This window comes from Plecotus auritus (assembly GCF_963455305.1).
Source record: "Plecotus auritus genome assembly, chromosome: 7".
In the NCBI taxonomy this organism is placed as follows: Eukaryota; Metazoa; Chordata; class Mammalia; order Chiroptera; family Vespertilionidae; genus Plecotus; species Plecotus auritus.
In genome coordinates, this window is record NC_137774.1 from 168,989,764 (window position 1) to 169,012,116 (window position 22,353).

At 40.9% G+C, this 22,353-nt stretch overlaps 1 protein-coding gene across 2 annotated transcripts in view; it reads left to right on the top strand.

Annotated features, from left to right (window-relative positions):
- OXCT1 (3-oxoacid CoA-transferase 1) overlaps positions 1-22,353 on the top strand; it is a 140,692-nt gene that overhangs the window by 47,642 nt on the left and 70,697 nt on the right. For both annotated transcript variants that reach the window (XM_080680331.1, XM_080680332.1), the window contains 2 exons: positions 15,898-16,005; positions 17,686-17,800. In XM_080680331.1, coding sequence (XP_080536457.1) covers positions 15,898-16,005; positions 17,686-17,800 — 223 coding nt within the window. The remainder of the gene's footprint in view (positions 1-15,897; positions 16,006-17,685; positions 17,801-22,353) is intronic.

The window sequence follows — 22,353 nt, forward strand, 5'->3', positions numbered from 1 at the left end:
AGTCATTACGCTTCACGGCATAATGACCATTTGCATATTACACCTTTAAAATATAGAATTTTCTTATACTATATATAAGCCTATGATAAAATTTAATTTTTAAGTTAAGCACAGTAAGAAGTTACCAACAATAATAGCAAAATAGAACAGTTATAACAATATACTGTAACAATATAATGTGAATATGTCATTATTAAGTAAAATAAGGGTGACTTGAACACAAGCAGTGCGATACTGTGACTGTGGATCTGATCACCAGGACAGCTACTAAGTGATAGCAGGCAGCCAGCATATAAGGTGTGAGATTTCATCATGCTACTCAGAATGGCACACAATTTAAACTTATTAGTTGTTTATTTCTGGAATTTTCTATTTAATTTTTGTTTTGTTTTGTTCTTTTTTTTGTACTTTGGTTCGAAAGATTCAGAGATTCTGGTTTGGGGTGAAAACCAAAGTTTGTCCCCTAATGAAACCTGCTCCTGCTGCTGAATATCCATCTTGACTTTATTGGAGTGAAAATACCATTTGTTACTCTTTTGGGAACAAGAGAAATAAATGAACAAAGAGAGCCTCAGATATTCATTGATGATTTGTGTTTAACCATGGGCACACCACGGCCTGCAAACAAAGGGTCTAAGAATAGGTAATTTTCCATATTTCCTAAGGATGAAGCACACTGTTACCCATAAACATGATCAGTCTGCAGATATGTTTTCACTGCTTCCTTGCAATGGCTTTGTCCCACTGAGTGTTCAGACTCATGAAAAGGATGTTTTATTTTGTTTGTTTTTAGATGAAATAGTTTGAAATATTTGATTAATTTGGGAAAAACAGTGAAAGATTAGAAACCAAGGATGACTTAACTGATAGGAAGTCATAGTCTTTGACTCTGTGGTTCATTCCATGAAGAAACCAAGACCATTCATATCCAAGAATATAGGTCATCTCTCCGATTTGGCTTCTGAAATTTACCATTAATGCACAGTGTCTGTGTCACTGAATGACCAAGTCCTCATTCAATTTCTTTGAAGAGAATCTTAAATCCAAGTCTCATAGAAGGGAAATTAAACAGAAATGTGAAGAAATCTAGTGCCATTTCTGTGCTCTATGTGAAAAGGAGCTGAGTCGTTCAAAGAAAAAGGAGGAGAAGGAGGAGAAGGAGGAGGAGGGGGAGGAGGGGGAGGAGGGGGAGGAGGGGGAGGAGGAGGAGGAGGAGGAGGAGATTTAAAGAAGCTATTTAGTTTCCTTCATAATTTGCGAAAGGGATTAAAGTTTTGACTTGCGTTGTAAAAAGGTTCTTTTTAATTTATGATTTCATTTAAAAAATTTTAAGCTTTGCTGACACAGGTAAAACTCAGGGAAGAAAAACCCATCATTACCAAACTCGGATGACTACAGGTTGACTCTAAAAAGCTATAGGATTAAGGCTGTTGAGTTTGAAAATTTTCATGTAATTTCAATTTCTCTCAATTTGAACAATTTGCAAAGCTCATTAATTTTGAGAATTGGTAAAAAAGAAGTATTTTAGCTACTGTTTTATTTATAGATTTTTTTTCTTAATGCTTTGGCAATATGTTTGTACCCAAGAAGTTCTCAGTTATTTTTCTTCTTTGTCCATGTTTTTAGTCTACCAACTATTTCATATGTGTATTAAAGAGGACTAGACTTTATAAGGAGATAGGAAAACTTTTCATGAAATTAATTCCCAGAAAATAAGGGCAGTAAAATGCTCCAAGAATAATGGATACAACTAAAGTATACCCTATATAGAGTGCAAGAGACTCTACAAATTGAAATATTGGTGAGGTGAGTTATAGCCAGAGATAATGCAAATAACAACAACAACAGTGACAAGTACTATTTATACCATGCACTTATGTGCAAAGCATTTAAGATTTTTTTTTAAATTGATTTTTAGAGACAGAGGAAGGGAGAGGGTGAGAGAGAGAAACATGGATCAGCTGCCTCATACATACCCCCTCCTGGGGTCGGACCCTGCAACCCAGGCATGTGCCCTGACTGGGACTCAAACCGGCCACCTTTTTGTGCAGGGGATGAAGTCCAACCAGCTGAGCCACACAAGCCAGAGGTTTTTTTATTTTTATTTTATTTTATTGATTTTTTTACAGAGAGGAAGGGAGAGGGATAGAGAGTTAGAAACATCGATGAGAGAGAAACATCGATCAGCTGCCTCCTGCACACCCCCTACTGGGGATGTGCCCGCAACCAAGGTACATGCCCTTGACCGGAATTGAACCTGTGACCCTTCAGTCCGCAGGCCGACACTCTATCCACCCAGCCAAACCAGCCAGGGCCAAAGGTTTTTTTTAAATTTTATCTTTACAAGGGAGGAAAGAATAAGGAACAACTTTATGTAAATGAAGCCAGCAAGAGGGAGAGTTAAGATCGAGACACATTTCTTTCTGCCTCCAGAATCCAAGTTCTTAAGCACAAGGGAACGATGGTAGGTGCCTTTTGCTTTACACACTTTTCAATAGTCACATTTTTAATATAATTTACTATCTCTTTACTGGCAGGGTCATAGACATCTAGCTAATTGAATTTTTCAGTCAACTAAGTGTAGCTCCAGGACAATGTTAATACTTCCATAAACACAAAATTAAAAATCATTCAGCAATATTAACCTCTTAAAACTTATAAAATAAAATGATCTAGAAGCTATAAAATGAGAGCCTTTCTGCATGGAACCAAGGGCCTTGAGGGGAAAAAATGGAATTGGGTGTCTCTTGTCTTGATTTCTTTAATTTCTGTTTTTAAAAAAATAAAACTTAGGACCACATTGTATATATATTTTTCTCATTAAGCAGAACAGTAAGGTTTTTTTTGGAGTTTACTAAATATTCACCCAAAAGGATATTTTGGTAGTTATACTCAATTTATACTAATAGCTCTCTACTGTTTGACTTTCTTTTAAAAAAATATTTTTATTGAGTTTATTTATTTCAGACAGGAAGGAAGAGGGAGAGAGAAATAGAAATATCAATGATGAGAGAGAATCATTGATCAGCTGCCTCCTGCATGCCCCACACGGGGGATTGAGCCTGCAACCCAGGCATATGCCCTGACCAGGAATTGCACCCGTGACCTCCAGGTTCATAGGTCAACGCTCAACCACTGAGCCACGCCAGCCGGGCATCTACTGTTGGACTTTTATGTTGTTTTTTTTATCTTTCACTATTATTAATAATGTTTTAGTGAGAATCCTTATTTCTGTGCATGTCTATTTTCTGTGACAAAATTTCTACAAGTGGATTTTAGGATGTGTAAATCAACATTTTACAAACTTTTAATAAATATTGCTAAATTTTTCTCCATGAAGGTAATTTCAATTATAACCCTGTAATAAAATATGAAAGTAGATAGATATTATACTTAATTTTTTTTGATAATTTGCTAGGTGAAAAATGCTGTCCTATGGTTTTAATTTGCATATCTTTGATGACCAAGGAAGTTAAATATTTATTGGCTGTTTGCATTTCTTTTGTGGTTTTATATGTTGCTATTCCTATGACTCTAGTTATTTTTATAGGAATCAATGTCTCTAGTATTTCACTCCCAGGTGTTTTTGAGTCTTCCACGTAGATGAGGAGCTGTGTGAGAGGGAAGAGGAGGATGGTGGTGATGTGTGCTCTGGAGCTAGGCTCTCTGAGTTCGAACCCAGCTGTGTGGGGAATTCTCCACCCTGGGCATGAACTTGATCACCTGTGCTAGTAGACTAGATAAGGAAGAGCATTTTTTTTTTTTTATATTTTATTGATTTTTTACAGAGAGGAAGGGAGAGGGATAGAGAGTCAGAAACATTGATGAGAGAGAAACATCGATCAGCTGCCTTCTGCACACCCCCTACTGGGGATGTGCCCGCAACCAAGGTACGTGCCCTTGACCGGAATCGAACCCGGGACCTTTCAGTCCGCAGGCCAACGCTCTATCCACTGAGCCAAACCAGTTAGGGCAGGAAGAGCATTTTGAAACCCTCAGCAGGAACCCAGTTGAGGAAGTAAAGATGGTGAGGCCCAGAGAGAAGGTAACCGTGATTGGCAGCTATCCCCACAGAACCCATTCCTAAAATAAGGCATGAGTCAGTTGCTCGCTCTATTGATTCACTCTTTTGAGACAGCTCTTTCAAACTTATGGTCACGATTTCCCACAAAATCCTCTCGTTCCAAATGGGGACATAGATTCTGTTGAAAAAGAGAAGGGAGGAAAGGACCAGAGGGCATTTCTAACATAATATAATGGTTTTGGATTCTTTATCTATGATATTTTCTCCTGAAAGGTTATTGGATAATAAGGCATAGTAGACTGACATACACTAAGGGGATGCTCTCAGAACCAAATTGTCTTATTGTAAAAAGGACAAAGATTCCGTTTAGTAGTTTTGCTTTCTCCTTCGGTTTAACTGCCAACTTTTGACCTACTTATTGATTTATTCCATGTTCGTGTTAAGAATTTAGCTTGTGATTTTAAAGTTACTCCCATGAAAATAACAGTGGCTTTCCTCACTCATTTCAGAGACCTTGTCAAAGTGTTATTTTTTCCACTTCAAATATAGCGCAGCTAGTCTACAAATGCTAAAACGATAATTAAGGCTTATATAAGATTGTTTCATTTTAAAATTTAGCTGCTATTTTTTTCTTTTCTAGGAGTTAATCTCTAAATTTTTCTGGTTCAAGACTATAACTTACAAAAATAAGGCATTTTCAGGTCCTGGCTTACATAGTGATTTAAAGAAGAATTGTGTGAGAGGAGAAATGATAAACATTATTCATTGCCCCTTTTGTGTTATTGGTTCTATTTCTTTCTAATTTTTTAAAATATATTTTTATTGACTTCAGAGTGGAAGGGAAGAGGGAGAGAGAGATAGAAACAACAATGATGAGAGAGAATCATTGATCGGCTGCCTCTTGCATGCCCCACCCTGGGGATCAAGCCCCGCCACCCGGTCACGTGCCCTGCCTGGTTATTGAACTGTGATCTCCTGGTTCATAGGCCGACACTCAACCGTGCTGGCTGGGCTGGTTATATTTCTTCTTCTTTTTTTTTTTTTTTTTTAAATATATTTTATTGATTTTTTACAGAGAGGAAGGAAGAGGGATAGATAGTCAGAAACATCGATGAGAGAGAAACATCGATCAGCTGCCTCTTGCACACCTCCTACTGGGGATGTGCCCGCAACCAAGTTACATGCCCTTGACCGGAATCGAACCCGGGACCCTTCAGTCCGCAGGCTGATGCTCTATCCACTGAGCCAAACCGGTTTTGGCGCTGGTTATATTTCTTATAAACACATTTCTGTAGTTTGATCCTATAGCATATGGCAGCCTCCTAAAATTAGAATATATTCGAATTTCCCAGGGGCCTTTTATTAGGCCTCTAGAAAATCCAGGTGCACAACCAAATTAATAATAGTGAGAGGCTGTAATTGCCAAGCTGTTAATAGTGTTCTTTCTGGAGAGAAGCCACCATAATCAAAAGAAACTGCTCTGATAGCATTCGGGAAGGTGAATTCTCTTGGGAGGTTTTTGAAGAATGAAGCAAATCGCATTTCTTTTCTGTTCAGGGTAGCTGTTGCTATTTTGGATAGCTTTTCCAAAATTAGGTTCCTCATGCCATAACATAAAAATTTCTAACTTCTCTCTGCGCCCCCTCCCCACCACCCTGTTCCTGTGTATCCTAAATCCTCTCATGGGGGCCATCGCTTTACCCTCTCCCATAGATCACATCCTTCCTTGACTCCAGGCCATTCCTGATGCCTGGCATGCCCTCCCCACCCTTCTTTTCTTATCTCATTTTCTGCTCGGTGGAAGCATTTATTACCATGTTATATTGTGATTAGCTGTTTACCTGTCTCTTCCATTCGACTGAGCACCTCATGGGACCTTGTTCCACTCATCTTTGTATTTCCAGCCCCTGGCACAATGCCTGGGACATAATAGGTGCTCAATAAATGATGTTGGAGTTATGGAGAGCTAGTCATTTTAAAATGCAGCCATCACTTTGCAGGCTTAGAAATGCTCTGCCCATTCTAGTTGATTGACATCATTATCCTGCTGTGGTCTAAGAAAGCAAAAAATGCCTTGTGCTCAGTGCTTGTTCCTTTATATTTGAAGCCTTTGTTGGGCCCTGCATCGAGAGACTTGATAATCTGCCGCCAGCTGTTCAGTAATTCCCTTCCTTATTACTGTGCCTCGCTGCCTCTGACTTCTCCAGGATCCTTTTATCTCAAGGTGTGCCTTTGAATGCTGGCTGAAATAGATAGTGTGTCTCATTCAGGAGGCTCTTATTACTCAGCTAGAGCAGAGCAAACCATGTGGTAGTTAACTAGACATGCAGAGGATTATAAAATTGGTGGCAAATAAACTGGTTCAGTAAATGCAATAGCCTGGTTAGTCAGGAGAGCATTAACATAGCAAACACACAAGTTCAGAAGGGTAGTGAAGATACTAAGTGGCATGGAATTAAAATCGTGTTTCATTTACCAAAATACACCCAGCAGGAGGGAATTGATCTAGCGGTCAACATCCTAGAATAATTAGAAAGATGCATTAATGTGTGGACTCTAAGGTCTTGTTATAAAACATGCAAATGTTACCTAACCAGAATCGGAGTGCCTGGTGCTTCGAAAGGCCAGGGCTCAATACAGCAAAGTTTGGAGTTAGGAAAGGTTTATTGATCGAGAAGGTGCCAACCAAAAAGATGGGAGAACTAATGGTCCCCCAGATCCATCTTGCTCACTGGACCAGGGTTTTTAAGGGGCTGGGGAATAGGTAGTGGAAGTGCTTGTGGGCAAGGTTTAATGGGAGGACCTTGAAACTTGGCCACTACGGTAAAGGGATGTCAATAGCAGATCTTCCTAGACCACAGATCCTTGGCTTCTAAAAGGGTTCAGGTGTTCCAGCTTCAATTATGTCCTGGTCCTTTTGTTCCTTTGGGGGAAGGGAGTACGAGACTTTGGTTTCCGGTGCAGCGGGAGGTCCAAGTTCTCTCCTTTGCACATGCTTCAGCTGCATGACTTGTGGTTTTGGTCTGTGGTCTCTGAAACGCAACTCAGTATATTATTAAACAGGACAGGGCCATTGTGAGCTCTTACACAAGGGCTGGGAAGAATATTGGGCATCATTTAAAGTTAAACTTCCACATTTTAGAGATGAAATGACTGTGATTCACATAGGAACACGGTTCTAGATGATAATTAGGGCTTAGCCCTAAATCTGCATCTTCTGACCCCAAATCCAGTTCTCTGAAGCATGCTCTGTTATCTCATTTTTTATAAGTATGGAAGAAGTCAGTATGCCATTAGATTTATAAGGATAAAAGTTACTCTCTTACAGAGTACTGGCATCAATAAATTACTCTTTTCTACCAACCCCAGCCACTTTCCTGTAATGGGTAAATTCTGACTAAAAGATCAGGGCGCTTCTCTTAATTGTCATTCTTAATTTTTTTAAAATGGGTTGAGTTTTGGGGATGAGGTATATATGGCAATGAGGTACCTTATATATGAGGTATATATAAGACGTTCCAGATTTGGGACCTCAATCAACCCTCTTCCCTGTAGGTTTCCATCATTGCTGTGAATGAGGGCCTTCAAGTTAGGACGGGCCCTGGTTTCCTAGTGAGGACTAGAGGCTGAAATTCAGTTTGTTTTGAAAATCAGGAACCAAGTGATTCCAGCCTGATTGTGTGTCTGGTATGATGGGAAGGGCCATTTTATCTCATACTAAAATCACAGCAGAAAATGGGATGTTAGGTTTGAATTTCTTTAGACTTAAAGGGCTAGTCTGTGAAACTGAAGCACAGAGAGAAGAAAGAAGATATTTTGTTTTGAAGTTTATTCTTTTGTGTTATGCCTACCTTTTTAGACTAAATCAGGGAAAACCAACATGGCATTTTAATTTGTGATGAAATAAATAGGGTTAGGATTCTGCTTTGCTTACTGCTTCATAGAAATGAAAACATATGGAGAACATTTAAAAGATGAAGTGAAAAAGGAAGTTATCTGTTGCACATGGGAAGTGATTTTAAATTTAGGAATTATTGAGTCATTCCCGAGCTGAATTTGAGTCAATTTCTGTTAGATTAAACAGCCATTATCTGTGTTCTGGAGATGTTAGAGTTTAATGCAATTCTCCCTTGCAGTTTGTATTCAATACTGTGTTCTTGCATATTAAAGAGCCGTGAGGATGATTAACAACCTAAAATGGAAGGAAACAAGTCTTAAAGAGTTGTTGTAACCGAACTCAGGTTTGACTGTCTGCAGCAACAAAAGCCAAACTCATGAGCCGGTGCTGGTAAGAAGGAAAGGAGTTTATTCAAGTTGCTGGTGACTTGAGAAGATGTGTGGACCCTGTTCTCAAAAACCTGTCTTCACATCTCAGTGCAGGCAGAGGTTTTTTAAGGAGGGAGAGGGAAAGCAGGACAAAGAGATCAGGTGGAGGGACTGTGTGTGCAGGCAGTGTCCCTGAGTTGGCCATCTGGTTTTTGTCAGTGAATTCCTGTGTCTTGGCCGTCTGTGCCAGCCAGGGACTTGAAGGTCAGGCTGCTTCTGAGGTTCACACAGGAACTCAAACTGCTGGGTTGTGATGTATACTAAAAAAAACTTTTAACATGCAAGCTCTAGTTTTGAGAGAAAAAAACAGGTTGGAGTAACAAGCTGGGCTTAACATTTACTAATATTAATATGGGTAGTTTTTTATAAATAAGTTTGGCATATTCATTCTCTGTTGCATAGTAACCTTTTAACATTTTATTCGGCATCACTAAGAGGCAGTATTTCTGGGGCTGTAAAACCCACCACAAACTTTCCTTTTCTCTCTGTTTCTCCATAACTCTTCATTGAAAAATGTTCCTAGTTTAATTCTATTAATTATATCATGTCTTCCTGCTTTCCTGGGGGCATGTGATAATGGTATAGTTTTTTTTCTTCTTACTATTATAGATAAGACTGGTGCTTTGAATGAACATGTTAGAAGTATTTTAATTCATTTGGGTAGATGTATTCACTTTAATTACTTCTCTGGATTTGCTACAGTTCTAATAAAATTTTCTTTTAGAAAAAGATATGGCATAAAATTGTGTATTTATAATACTTCCTGAACGTGATTTAAAGATTGGAATTTTTGGTCAAAGAAAATGTGTTAGCAAAATACCAGCATGGGATGAACTGTTTGGATGTGGTATTAGAGTCTGTGGAAATGAAAACAATATTTACAATAAGCTGCTTGTAAGTTTGTTTAAAAAAAAACACAATTTTCCCACATTATGAAAACTATTGGGATAGTCTCTGAGTAAAGTAATATTTCTATTTTTTTGGGGGGGATCAATCTGTCCTACTTATTTTGCTGCTAGTCATAGTTTTAATAAATTGAGTTATTTTAGGTAAAGCTTTTCTTCTAAAGAGTTTAAACTGCATCATCCATTTTTCTTCTTATCCAGTGTTTCTAAATGAGACGATGGAGGGAGGAAGAACTGTTTTTATTTAGTAATGAGGGACATTTGGTTGAAGATGATTATCGTGAACTCTGAGGTTGGACAGCAAGTGGAGAAAGGGAGATTCTTTTGGAGTTTTTGGAGTATCCTCTACATTATGGTCTTTGAGCTGGTAGTTAGCTAAACACTTTTATTTCCTTTTCAAGAAAAAATTATTAGGCCAGGTATTTAATTACAGCATTAACCTAGTATTCGCCTATTTTATTCTCCTAGCCAGCAGAAACCATTTTCTACCTTCATTTGTTTTCACATCGTTCTCTTCGTCATCAGGACGATCTGTTTGCACATTGTCCACGTGGGGTGTGAGAGCCTGGCAAGCCCCATTTGTCACTAAGAGTTTCTGACCACTTGAGCCCGCTTGTCTTTTTCTCTCAACTGTTTGAAATCTGCTTTTCTTCCAAGATCTGGATCCATTTCTATGTATGTCCAGGATTCAGTTCCTGGTCTCTTGCAAATTTCAATTTTACCTTGTCACTTTCTCTCAGGGTTTCCATCATTTCTACTTTACCAAGCAGTTATCCTCATTGGTTGGAAGTCCAGAATCATGGTTTTTCTCTCACTGTTTCATTCTGAGAGATAGAACTTGTCAGGGGACAATAGAGGATTTATCAGCAGAATATCATGAACAGAAGGTGTTCGAAAATTAGTGTCTCTCTCTCATGATAGCACTGTCTTATTTCTGAGCCGATTTTATCATTTCTATAAAAATACGTTGTCTACCTCTTTAGTTTAGTGAGCACTCTGATTCCATAGCCATTGGTGTGATATTCTTTCTTCTTTGAAATCACTTTAAACAGCCTTCCTCACATTTCCGCCCTAGGTCGTGGCTTCCCGGACTTGTGCCTATTTCCTTGTTCTCTCCCACCCTTGGGCAGCTTATTTTCTTTTTTTTCTTAAATATATTTTATTGATATTTCACAGAGAGGAAGGGAGAGGGATAGAGAGCTAGAAACATCGATGAGAGAGAAACATCGATCAGCTGCCTCCTGCACACCTCCCACCGAGGATGTGCCCGCAACCAAGGTACATGCCCTTGACTGGAATCGAACCCAGGACCTTTCAGTCCACAGGCCGACGCTCTATCCACTGAGCCAAACCGGTTTCGGCAGCAGCTTATTTTCACTGCTCGTGGTGGAATGTCTGTGGGCATCAGATCCAGTCAACCAGGTTTCAGTAACGACTGTGCCATCATAAATGCCATCGTTTTTAAGGCTGCAGATTCTTTAACAGCCATTCGTCTTTTCAGTCTCCATGCCTTCCCATGTAGACCTCTAAGACCACATGCATGTGCTCCAAGCCTTTTTAGCTTTCATGCCATCTCCTCCTATGTTTTGTACCAGTCATCTCATTTCTTAGCATGAAGCTTAAGAAGACAGGGACTCTCCTGCTCCTTTGGATTAATGAAAAAATTTTTTCTTCTTCTTTGGGTTTTGGCCAAGGATGCCCTGCCTGCCGATATCCCTTTTCTCCACATGTTTTCTTCATCTTACCTGTCCTCTGGCTTAAATGGACATCCAGAGCACCTCTGCATCCAACATATACCTGGTTCTGTTATTGCTCATTGCCTTCCGCTTCCATTTTTCTAGTCTTCAGCTTTTGCTAATTTGAGTTGGTGTTTCATAGGATTATAGACATTATTGCTGCTGCTTGTCTGCTTTTTTATTTCTTGGCAAAAGATGGATGTTCATTCTGAACCTTTTTTTTTTTTTTCAATCCTCACCTGAGAATATGTTTATTGATTTTAGAGAGAAGAGAAAGGAGAGAGGGAGAGAAACATCGACCCGTTGCCTCCCATATGCTCCCCAACCAGGCATTGAACCTGCAACCTTTCAGTGTTTGGGACGATGCTTCAACCAACTGAGCAACCCAGCCAGGGTCATTCTAAACCTTGTTGAAAGTTCAAATGACTCAGGAAAAAAGTCTGCCATGTGATTCCTCCCTCCTCCCCACTCCCCCCTCCCCCCCCCCCCCGCCCCCCGACAGCCCTCACTTTGCGTCATGAAACCGCCGGGTTTGCAGGGGCACAGTCTTCTCCACTAGCAGCCTCCAGGGTCGGGCCATTTCTGTGGCTGTCACGGATGGAGGTTGTCACTAAAGAAAAAAATAAATAAAATAAAAATAAGGAAGTTATTGCCTGGCAGCTTCTCTGTTCCTTTGCCTGCGATATAAATAGTACTTGCCAAGTAAAAACAAAAACATTGTCACTCAAGGATGAATTCTGATCTCTCTCCGAGCTTTATTATAAAACTTTTCAGAATTATCAAGTAGGATGCGTGCAGGGCAGAGAAAGCAACCTTGGAAAACAGAGTTCAAATCAATAATAATTAACATTTCCTCGCCTCTATTTTCCTGCTAATGACTGAAGACAAGTACTAATTAGAGAAGCCTCAAGTGTCTGGATTTTAGATGGACCAGATGGCGCCACATAAGAACTATGCACAGCGCCAAGGAGAAGTCTGGGTGGTTCCGAGCTCCCTTGCTTCCAACTTGACCTTGTCTGAGGACACCTGCGCATGCCCATTGCTTTGCACTGAGGCCTCTTCTTTGTTCCTTCTTCTCTGTCTCACCCACTTGTGACTTGAGGAGGTGTGTCTCTGCCATCGTTTGTGAGTGCCCTTACACACTTTTATTATTACTTTTCCTTAACACAAGTGCATTTTAATCATTTTTTCTTTTCAGATTCCTTTGACTCTTATGTTATTGCCTGATCTCACTAGACTCCCCCCAACACACACACACACACTCTCTCTCTCTCTCTCTCTCTCTCTCTCTCTCTCTCTCTCTCTCTCTAGTTCTTTCTTACTGTTCTTTCTCGTGCTCACACAAAACCAGCCCAGAGGCCTCAGCCCTTCAGTGGGTAGCATTGAGATGGTCCTGCCTCTTCAGTTTTTTAAAAACTCTTTCCACAGGTTGTCTGAAATCACGTTTTCTCCTGTTGGTTTGTACTTCACGTTTTTTTCCTTCCTTTGCTGTGGAAGTCAACCAACCAATTCGGAGAAAGCATTGATTTCTGTATAGAAATGTTCCATACCGTTGAGTGTGGCTGAAGTTTGAACAGATGCCGCACGTGCAGTTTACCATGTGGAAATCATCCTACCAGGAGAGCAGAGCGTGGGCCCGATGGGGTGTGACCCGATGCGCGTCTTCATCGGAGTGGTTTTACCGGTGTCTTCCACTCGTTTGCTGGGAAAGTCCTGATGCAGTTACTCTCAGTGAAGAAACTTTGTCTTAATTTGGTGTGGTTTTTTTTGTGTGTGTGTGTGTCAAAACTTTCTTTGGTGGAACCAGAAGAGAATAGTGATTGGTTGCCATCAGCATTTGTGGTTTAAGTGAGAAGTGCTACTTTTTGTCCCTTTTCCTTGTATTTCTTGCCCTTACTGAAGCGTAATGTCAGGGAGACCAGGGAGGGAGCTGCTACAATAATGCAAGCAGGAGACAGAAGGCCCTGAGCTTTGGGAAGAGTGTTAGACACGGGGAATAATTCACATTATTTTAAAAAATGGAAGCAAAAAGGTTTTCTTAATATATTTAATAATCTTGTAAGTGCTTCAGAATTTAGAAACCACTGCTTTTCTTAGCGTTGCTATTTTCTTTTTCACATGTGCTAGTTGGTACCTATCTAACTAATTAAGGAACATATCACATTTCTCACTTACGTACTTTCTCGTTTTGGAAATTACTTACTTGATGTCTATTGCATCTTAAAAAAAACAGAACATTGTAGGTTTCCTTCATTATAAAAGTAGAAGGGAAACAAAAATAACTTGTCCTATCACCCGGAGATGATAATTATTAGTATTTCAGTGTATTCCCTTTCAGTTTTTGGTAGGTATAGAAATAATTTACATATAGGACCAATGAGCCAACATTGAATTATGAGCTGTCATTAACTATTCATTATATGGATGCACCAGATATATTTTACATTTGTCCTATCATTAACCATTTAGGTTGTTTCCAACTCCTTCATAATTTAGCAAATGCTGTGGTAAATATCTTCACAAATAGGAAGTCTTCATGTTTATCCCCAGGATAATGGATTCATGTACACATGAATTTTTAAAGTCAGGACTGTCTTCAAAGCGTTGAATGGAATAGGTGTGAAGGTGGGCATGAGCCCTAATGGCTGAGAGTTCCGTGGGTGGAGGAGGTGACAGGTGCTCAGTGCCCTACCTGCCCCACCTCCACCACCTGGTCACCAGCTAGGGGGGAAATGCAGGAGCATGGAGAGGTTCAGAGCACAGCGATGGGGTCCCCTTGCCTTCCCCTTACTCATTCTCAGGTGGAAGTCGGTGCACATCTGTACCCACTATTTCAGTTTAGATGCTCCCGTGTTTCCTGACTCTTCCTGGGAGTTTTTGTTTGATTTGGGTCAAGGTCCGTCTGTTAATCAAAGAAGATAGCTTTTGTCCCCCATGTCCTGTTCCTTCCCAGCTGCTGGCAGCAGGTGTACCATCACTAAAATGCCTCCTGTCATCCCTGGCGTGCTTTCCTTGTCAGAGGAGTGTGAGCAGGAGGAGGGCTACTTCACCTCAGACACTGGTGGAGAGTTCAGTTACTAGTGTAGGAGACTCATTTCATAGAACTCTCCGTATACAAGTCAGTTCCTTTAAGCAAATAGCTGTTTGCTTTGGGTATGGTATCTACTAAGATAAGCACTCACAGTCTTCAAGGTGATATTTATTTTTGGCACCAGAAAAATAATTCTTTGACCAGAACAACATTGACCATAGTTTTTCTTTTCTTTTTAAAAAAAGTATGTTTTTATTGATTTTAGAGAGTGGAAGGGAGAGGGAGAAAGAGATAGAAACATCAATGATGAGAGAGAATCACCAATAGGCTGCCTCCTGCATGCCTTCTACTGGGGATTGAGCTTACAACCCAGGTATGTGCCCTGACCAGGAATCGAACCATGACCTCTTGGTTCATATGTCGAGGCTCAACCACTGAGCCACACCAGGTAACCATAGTTTTTCTTAATCCTTGTTACTCTCATATTTTATGTTGATATAAAAATAAACAGTTTTTCCCTTTTTAAAAAAATTCTAAAATAGCTGGCTTCCTTGGATCACTTCATATTTTCATAAAATGTCCTTTAACTCTGTGAAAGACTTTAATTATAATTACACTAGAGGCCCGATGCACGAAATTCGTGCAAGAGCAGGCCTTCCTTCCCCTGGCTGCCGGCACCGGCTTCCCTCTGGCACCTGGGACTCGGGCTTCCCTCCGGCTGCCAGCAGGCAGGCACCCAGGACCCGGGCTTCCCTCGCAGCCCCAGCTTCGTCCGGAAGGTCATCCAGAAGGATGTCCGGAAGGATGTCCGGTCTAATTAGCATATTCCGCTTTTATTATTATAGATTGGGTATTTCTAGTTTTCAGTTAATATTTGTTTTTTGAAATTTCCATATTGAAATTAATAGTCTGTCTTTAAGTAAAATGATTTCTGTGGTTGCATTTCGAAGCTAACAGGAATAATTAAAAGGTGTTACAAATAGCATTTGTATCTACATTTAGAAAGTTCTCCAATGGATGAGCAGATGTTGTTACAGATTCTTGCCTTTGATATGATAAATTTCCCATTAAGTTTGAAAATCTGGTCTTGAGGGAGGTTTTTTCAAGTGTGCACTGTTGAGCTGCAGTGTGTGAGCATGCAAGCGGCTGCACTGATAAACCATTTGACAGATTTGCAACTGAGTCTGTTTTAGGCGAAGACCGAGTTCTGGAGCTTTATGTTCTATATTTTATGCTCAGACACATGCATTTGAATTCTTTCTTTTGAATTTCCAGAAGGTCTGATATAAATTACACACACACACACACACGCACACACATTCTCTTTTATTATTTTTTATATTTTTAAAATATATATTTTTATTGATTTCAGAGAGGAAGGGAGAGGGAGAGAGAGGTAGAAACATCAATGACGAGAGAGAATCACTGAGCAGCTGCCTCCTGCATGCCCCCAACTGGGGATGGAGCCCACAACCTGGCATGTGCCCTGACCAGGAATCAAACCGTGACCTCCTAGATAATAGGTCGATGCTCAACCACTGAGCAACATCGGGTAGGCTACACACATATTCTCTTTTATATGTAGGTTGGGCAAAAGTAGATTTGCAATTGTTTGTATGGAAAATAATGCAATAATTAATAAATAATAAAACAAGAATTAACTGTTTTGCATACTCACAACTGTAAACCTATTTTTGCCCATCCACCTGTGTGTGTGTGTGTGTGTGTGTGTGTGTGTGTGTGTGTGTGAGTTATTACATTGTGTATGCAACCTAAGTTGGAAGTGAAGATGCATATACTTCATTTTTTTTTAATAAAAAGGGTTCATTTTAAGCTTCCACTATTTAATTAAAATTTCTTTCTCTCTTTGTATAGGTTGAAGAAATTGTAGATGTTGGATCCTTTGCCCCAGAAGACATCCATATTCCTAAGATTTATGTACATCGCCTTATAAAGGGAGAAAAATATGAGAAAAGAATTGAGGTAGTTGACTTAGCTTCATTGTCAGTATTTCCGGGTCTGATTATCAGAGACATGTGTCCCTGGGTTCATTCCAGATAAGAGGGAATTAAGGCCTCGCAGAAGCCTCGCTTTGGATCTTAGTATGAGCTTCTCATGTATCCATCGTGAAGGGACATGGTCACCTGTGCTGTTGTCCAGCCCAACAGTGCCTGGTGACCCTGCTTTCCAGGCTCCTGTGAATGTTCTGACTTAAGATGCATAGCTTTGCATCTCCCCTGTCCCTGCGGTAGAGGATAAGCAGGTCTCCGAGGCTGTCCCCCTGCTGGACTGTCCATGTTTGAGCATGTAGAAATGTCTGTCTATCTTAAAGTTGCTTTACGGTTTACAGAGTCCGGGAAGAACGCCACTTCCCATTAGTGTTAGGCATCAGGCTCTAGGCAGCTGGTGGGTAGGAGATTGTGGCAAGGCGAGGTTTGCAGGAGCATTGGAGGTATTTCAAGTATACTCAGAGCTAGAAGAGTGACCATCTGGACCAGAATGGGTACCAAGATTCATAAAGTGTCTAGGGATCAGCAACAGAATAGACATGTATTGGGGGTTTCAGGGAATCAGAGATAGGCTGTATCCTTTGGACGACAAAAAAAAAAGTCATTCTGCGATTCAAAGCTGATGTCAGCTGGCTAGGGAGAAATGATGGAACGTTTGCAAATAAGAACCAGAGTCTGTGTTAGGAGATTCAGCATTGGAAGTATTTTCCTGGCTGGTTGCTGGATATGTCTGTGAGCCCTGTGATGTGCTTGAAGCAAAACAAGTCCAGACTCTGCAGGTGGAAATAGGCTGTTGAGAGCAGCAACACCTGGTAAACACACTCTGGCAGCCCTGCAAAAGCAGAGTCCAAGTCTGTTCCTTTTACCTTCGTTCTGGCTCAGTCCCCGAGCACTGGAGGAGAAAGCAGTTGCAGGAGTCTTGGGAGGTGGCAGTAGTAGCAGTCAGTGTGACAGTAGCAGTGGGATTAATTGCTTCAAAGAGGCAGAGCAAGTATATCTTGCCCTTCAAATAAATCTGACCTCTTTCCCTCATTTTCTAAAGAATTATTTGTGCCCTGGCCAGGTGGCTCAATTGGTTGGAGCGTTGTCCTGTGCACCAAAAGGTTGTGGGTTCGATTTCTGGTCAGGGCTGGTTTGGTCCCTTGCCGGGGTGCATAAGGGAGGCAACTGATTGATGTTTCTCTCTCACATCAATGTTTCTCTTGTTCTCTCTCTCCCTTCCTCTCTAGAAAAATCAATAAGCATGTCCTAGGGCAGTCTCGGCAAACTGCGGCTCGTGAGCCACATGCGGCTCTTTGGCCCCTTGAGTGTGGCTCTTCCACAAAATACCACGGCCTGGGCGAGTCTATTTTGAAGAAGTGGTGTTAGAAGAAGTTTAAGTTTAAAAAATTTGGCTCTCAAAAGAAATTTCAATCGTTGTACTATTGACATTTGGCTCTGTTGACTAATGAGTTTGCCGACCACTGTCCTAGGGTAAGGATTAAAAAAAAATTATTTCTGGGTATTCTCTTTTTAACTCTGCTATATTGCAGATTTGCCTCATAATAGTAGTAGGAGAGAATTCAATTTTTTTTAGTAAACTTTTATGCTTTCCAGTGATAAAAATCCAAGGTGTACCTCAATTATGAATAATTTATTTCTGTTTATCTTAAAGCGTTTATCAACCCGGAAACAGGAAGATGTAAAAGCCAAATCTGGAAAATCTGGAGATAATGTGAGGGAGCGCATCATCAAGCGGGCAGCTCTTGAATTTGAGGATGGCATGTATGGTATCCTTTACCTTTGTGGGACTGGCAAAGACGAGGCCCTTGCTTTTCCCATATTCTTCAGGCTACCAGGCCTGCTGCATGGCGATTCTTTTATAGACCTCTGTAACTTGTAAAGCAGTTGATCAGTTTTTACAAAATGTGGCATATAATCTACAGATATCAAGATATATGAGGTTGGCCTGCCCAAGTATCTGAGTTGATTAAAGTGTCATCCTGATATGCCACGGTTGCGGGTTCGATCCCCAGTCAGGGCACACACAAGAAGCAACCAATGAATGCATACAGTGGAACAACAAATTGATCTCTCTTTCTCTCAAATCAATAAATAAAAATTTTCAAAAAGAAAGGATATATGAAATTGGAATTATAGTCCATTTGCCTTCTTGAACAAAATGGTGACCAAAAATTTATTTAGCTGTTTTCTCATATACTATAGACTTCAGTGCAATTTGGCATTTGGCTAAATGTTATTGAGATTGGAGCTTACCAAGATGAGGGTTTTTTTTTTTTTTTTAATATATTTTATTGATTTTTTACAGAGAGGAAGAAAGAGGGATAGATAGTCAGAAACATCGATGAGAGAGAAACATCGATCAGCTGCCTCTTGCACACCTCCCACTGGGGATGTGCCCGCAACCAAGTTACATGCCCTTGACCGGAATCGAACCCGGGACCCTTCAGTCCGCAGGCTGACGCTCTATCCACTGAGCCAAACCGGTTTTGGCCCAAGATGAGGGTTTTAAACCTCAGAATTACTAGTTATAGCCAGTGCTATTTACTTTCTTTATATTCTGACATTTACATATTCATTGAAACATAAAATCCAACTTTTTTTTTAAATGTATTTTTCAATTACAGTTTACATTCAGTATTATTTTATATTAGTTTCAGGTGTACAACATAGTGGTTAGACAATCATATACTTTATAAAGTGTTTCCCTCTGGTATTTCCAGTACCTACCTGGCACCATACATAGTGATTCCAATATTATTGGCTATATTCCCTATGCTGTACGTCATATCCCCATGACTATTTTGTAACAACCAATTTGTACTTCTTGATCCCTTTGCCTTTTTCACTCGACCACCCAGCCCCCTCCCAGCTGCCACCATCACTGTGTTCTTTGTGTCTATGAGTCTGCTTCTATTTTGTTTGTTCATTTATTTTGTTCTTTCGATTTCACATATAAGTGAACTAGTAGCCCTGCACACGAATCTGTGTGCCAGTAGCTTGCCAGTAGCTCGCTGCCGCCCCCCAGTAGCTTTCCGCCCGCTGCCCCGTCCTCCTGTAGCTCCCCCACCCCCCTTATAGCTTGCTGCCCTGCCCCCTCCTGTAGCTCTCCACTGCCCACTTGCAGCCAGTAGCTCGCTACTGCCCTCCTGTAGCTCTCCGCCCACTGCCCCGCCATCCTATAGCTCCCGTCGCCCCCCCACCCCTCCCATAGCTTGCTGCCCTGCCCCCTCCTGTAGCTCTCCACCGCCCGCTTGTAGCTCGCTGTCCCACCCTCCTGCTGACCTGTGATCTGGTTGTTATGCAGTCAGTCATTACGCTTCATGGCGTAACAACCATTTGCATATTATATCTTTATTATATAGGAACATATGGTATTTGTCTTTCTCTATAAGACCCAACTTCTTAACACGCCCTTATTTCCTCTGACAAAGGTACTTTATTCTGCTTTAAGTACTTTCTCTAATTTTTTTTATGCATATTAATTATTATGTGTCTGGGCATGAGCCTGTTTGCATTCTTCTTGCTTGGGGTTCTCTGTGCCTCCTGAACTTGTGTGACTTTTTCCTTTACCAGGTTAGGGAAGTTTTCTGCCATTATTTCTTTAAACATATTCTCTATTCCTTTCTCCCTTTCTACATATTCTGGCACACCAGCTATTCTAATATTGTTACGTTTCACGTTGTCCCACAGCTCTCTTAAGCTGTCCTCCCGTTTTTTCATTATTTTTTCTTTTTGGTTCTCTGATTGATTTTTTTCAACCCTGTCTTTGATCCTCAGCTTCCCCTAATCTGCTGTGTATTCCTTCCAATGTGTTTTTTATTTGTGTTATGTCATTCTTTATTTCCGACTGTTCTTTTTTCATAGTTACTATATATTTTTTTCTTGCTGTTGAGCATCTTTACCATCATTACTCTGAACTCTTGGTTCAGATAAATTTCTTATGTTCGTTTCATTTATCTCTTCTGGAGAATTTTCTTGTTTTTTTCATTTGAGGTTGTTTATCTCCTCATTTTGGCTGTCTGTTTGGATTTCTGATTATGTATTAGGTAGATCCTCTATACCTCTCAATCTCTAGTACAGGACAGTGTCTAACACTGTTTCTGACTAGTTAGAACAGGCAAAGACTCAAAGCCTCCAGAGACGCCCTCTGCCTACAGACTGATAGGATGCCCCACCCAGGTAATCGTCCTCAGGAGTGGCAAGAGTTTTTTCCAACAGGGCAGGGCAGTTGCTTCTACCTGGAGGCTAATAGTTATTTTTAGTCTCTTAAGTGGCCTCAGGACAAGGTGTTTTCCAATAGGGTGCATCAACTGTCTTCCCCCCCAGGCAAGGCCTCCTATATAGCAAATGTCTGTGTGGGAAAGATGTCCTCTGCTGTGTGAGGGAATGACTCAGCCCAGGAAACTTGGGGTGTCTGTCTTCTGAGCTCTAACCCCCGAGTCCCAAATCCTGGCTTCTGCTTACACAGCTCCAGTCCACTCTGCCAGAGTACAAGGTGGGTGGCTCTGATGAGGAAAATAAGACATTTTTTGGGGGTAGACCAGCAGCCTGACTCTGTACCTAGATAATTAGTATCCCTAATGCACATTCCTGTTAGCCTTTAGTCTAGTTACTGCCCCTTCCTTAATTATCTGGTCTTGCAAGACCTGTTTACCTAAATACATTTTACAGAGGCCATAAACCATGAACACTACACAACCCCCGGAGGGAGTTATCAGCACTAGTGCCAGGCCAGGCCTTTAGGTGTAGTCTCATGGCCCCCATCCCAACACACGGGGCTTTTTGCAAAGCCCGTGAAAGGTCCAGAAGTCTGATCCTTATTTGGGGGACAAAGAAACCAAAGGGTATAAAGAGAAAGCTCCCTCCATATTGGTTTGTTCAGGATTTGGAAACAGGCTCCCCTGAGTCATGGTACTAGTACATCTGGAAATAAATGGGTTTTTCCTGTATCTCTGAGTACTCCTGTGTGTGTATTTTCCGGTTGCCTGGTAAATTCTGTAACAGCTCCACAGGGAATTTTGTGCATTGGCTTTTTAAGAGGGTTCCTGACTTTTCAGCTGTCACGTCCCAGCAGACAGCAACCTGGCTGCTTTTCACAGGGAGATGTTATGTGGGTACCCTTCTCAGTTCTGGTACTCTCTGCTGGGGGGCCCAGCTTGGGGATTAGACCCCAGAGTTCTCAGTGGCAACCCCCCACAGCTGAGATATCTCTCCGGAATTTCACTTGCTTCTTGTGGGCACCCAGCCAGCCCTTTCTTGCCTCCGCACCTCTTACCAGTTTCTCTGCGGCCTCCACTTCCAGTCCTCAGGTATCAGGGTTCTTTCCTGCGAGTCTTCCATTGATTATTCAGGAAGTTTGTCTGTATTTTAGTTGTAACTCCAGTTTGTTCTTGGGAGCACGTCCGTGCAGCATCCACCTACCCTGCCGCCATTTTTAATCTTTTAAGTATTTTCTCAAAAAAGAGATAGGAAGAGATAATTAGTACAATGAGTGTTTGGATTTTGACTGCATTTAAGTAACAGTGAGTGTTTGCCATTCTGGAGCAGCAGTGGACAACATAGCCGGCAGTTCTGGGCAGCATATCTTTTTTACCCCTCTTTTTAAAATTAAATTTATTGGGGTGACATTGGTTAATAAAATTATATAGGTTTGAAGTGTACACGTCTATAATACATCATCTGTATAGCATTGTGTGTTTACCACCCAAAATCCAATCTCCTTCCATCACCATATATTCAACCCTTTTACCCTTTACCACCCTCCCTCTCCTTCCCCTCTGGTAACCACAATACTGTCGTCTGTGTCTATGAGTTTTTGTCTGCATATCGCTGATCTGTTCACACTGCTTGTATTGAGAGGCAAGACTGAACCCACACCATATTTTGATGTCTAAGGAAGAAGATCCAAAACCCTCAGTTACTCTTTGATGCCTTAACCCAGCTACCTTTTATATGGTCTCAATTGTTTTCACTGAAACTTACCCCCCTTGTGTTTTAGGGAAGACTCAGTCACCAGTGGATATTATCCCAGTGACCCAAAGGAGACGAAACACTTTCATGCAGACATTTTGGTTTTGTCAGAACATTTTTAAAATTTAGAAATGGTAGCCCCTTTTTAAGAATGTTAAGTCATCTTTATTTTTAGTTGGAGTTTTGAAAAGTCAAAATTGCTTTTAAACACAGGTCAAGGTTTAATAATATATCGGTTACAAGTCATAATACATCAGTCCAAATTTGCTGAGCATGGTAATGCAAACAGAATGTCTTACAGTGAAAATGACCTCTTGGCTAGTCTTCTGAAGCCACCGCTTTGATATAT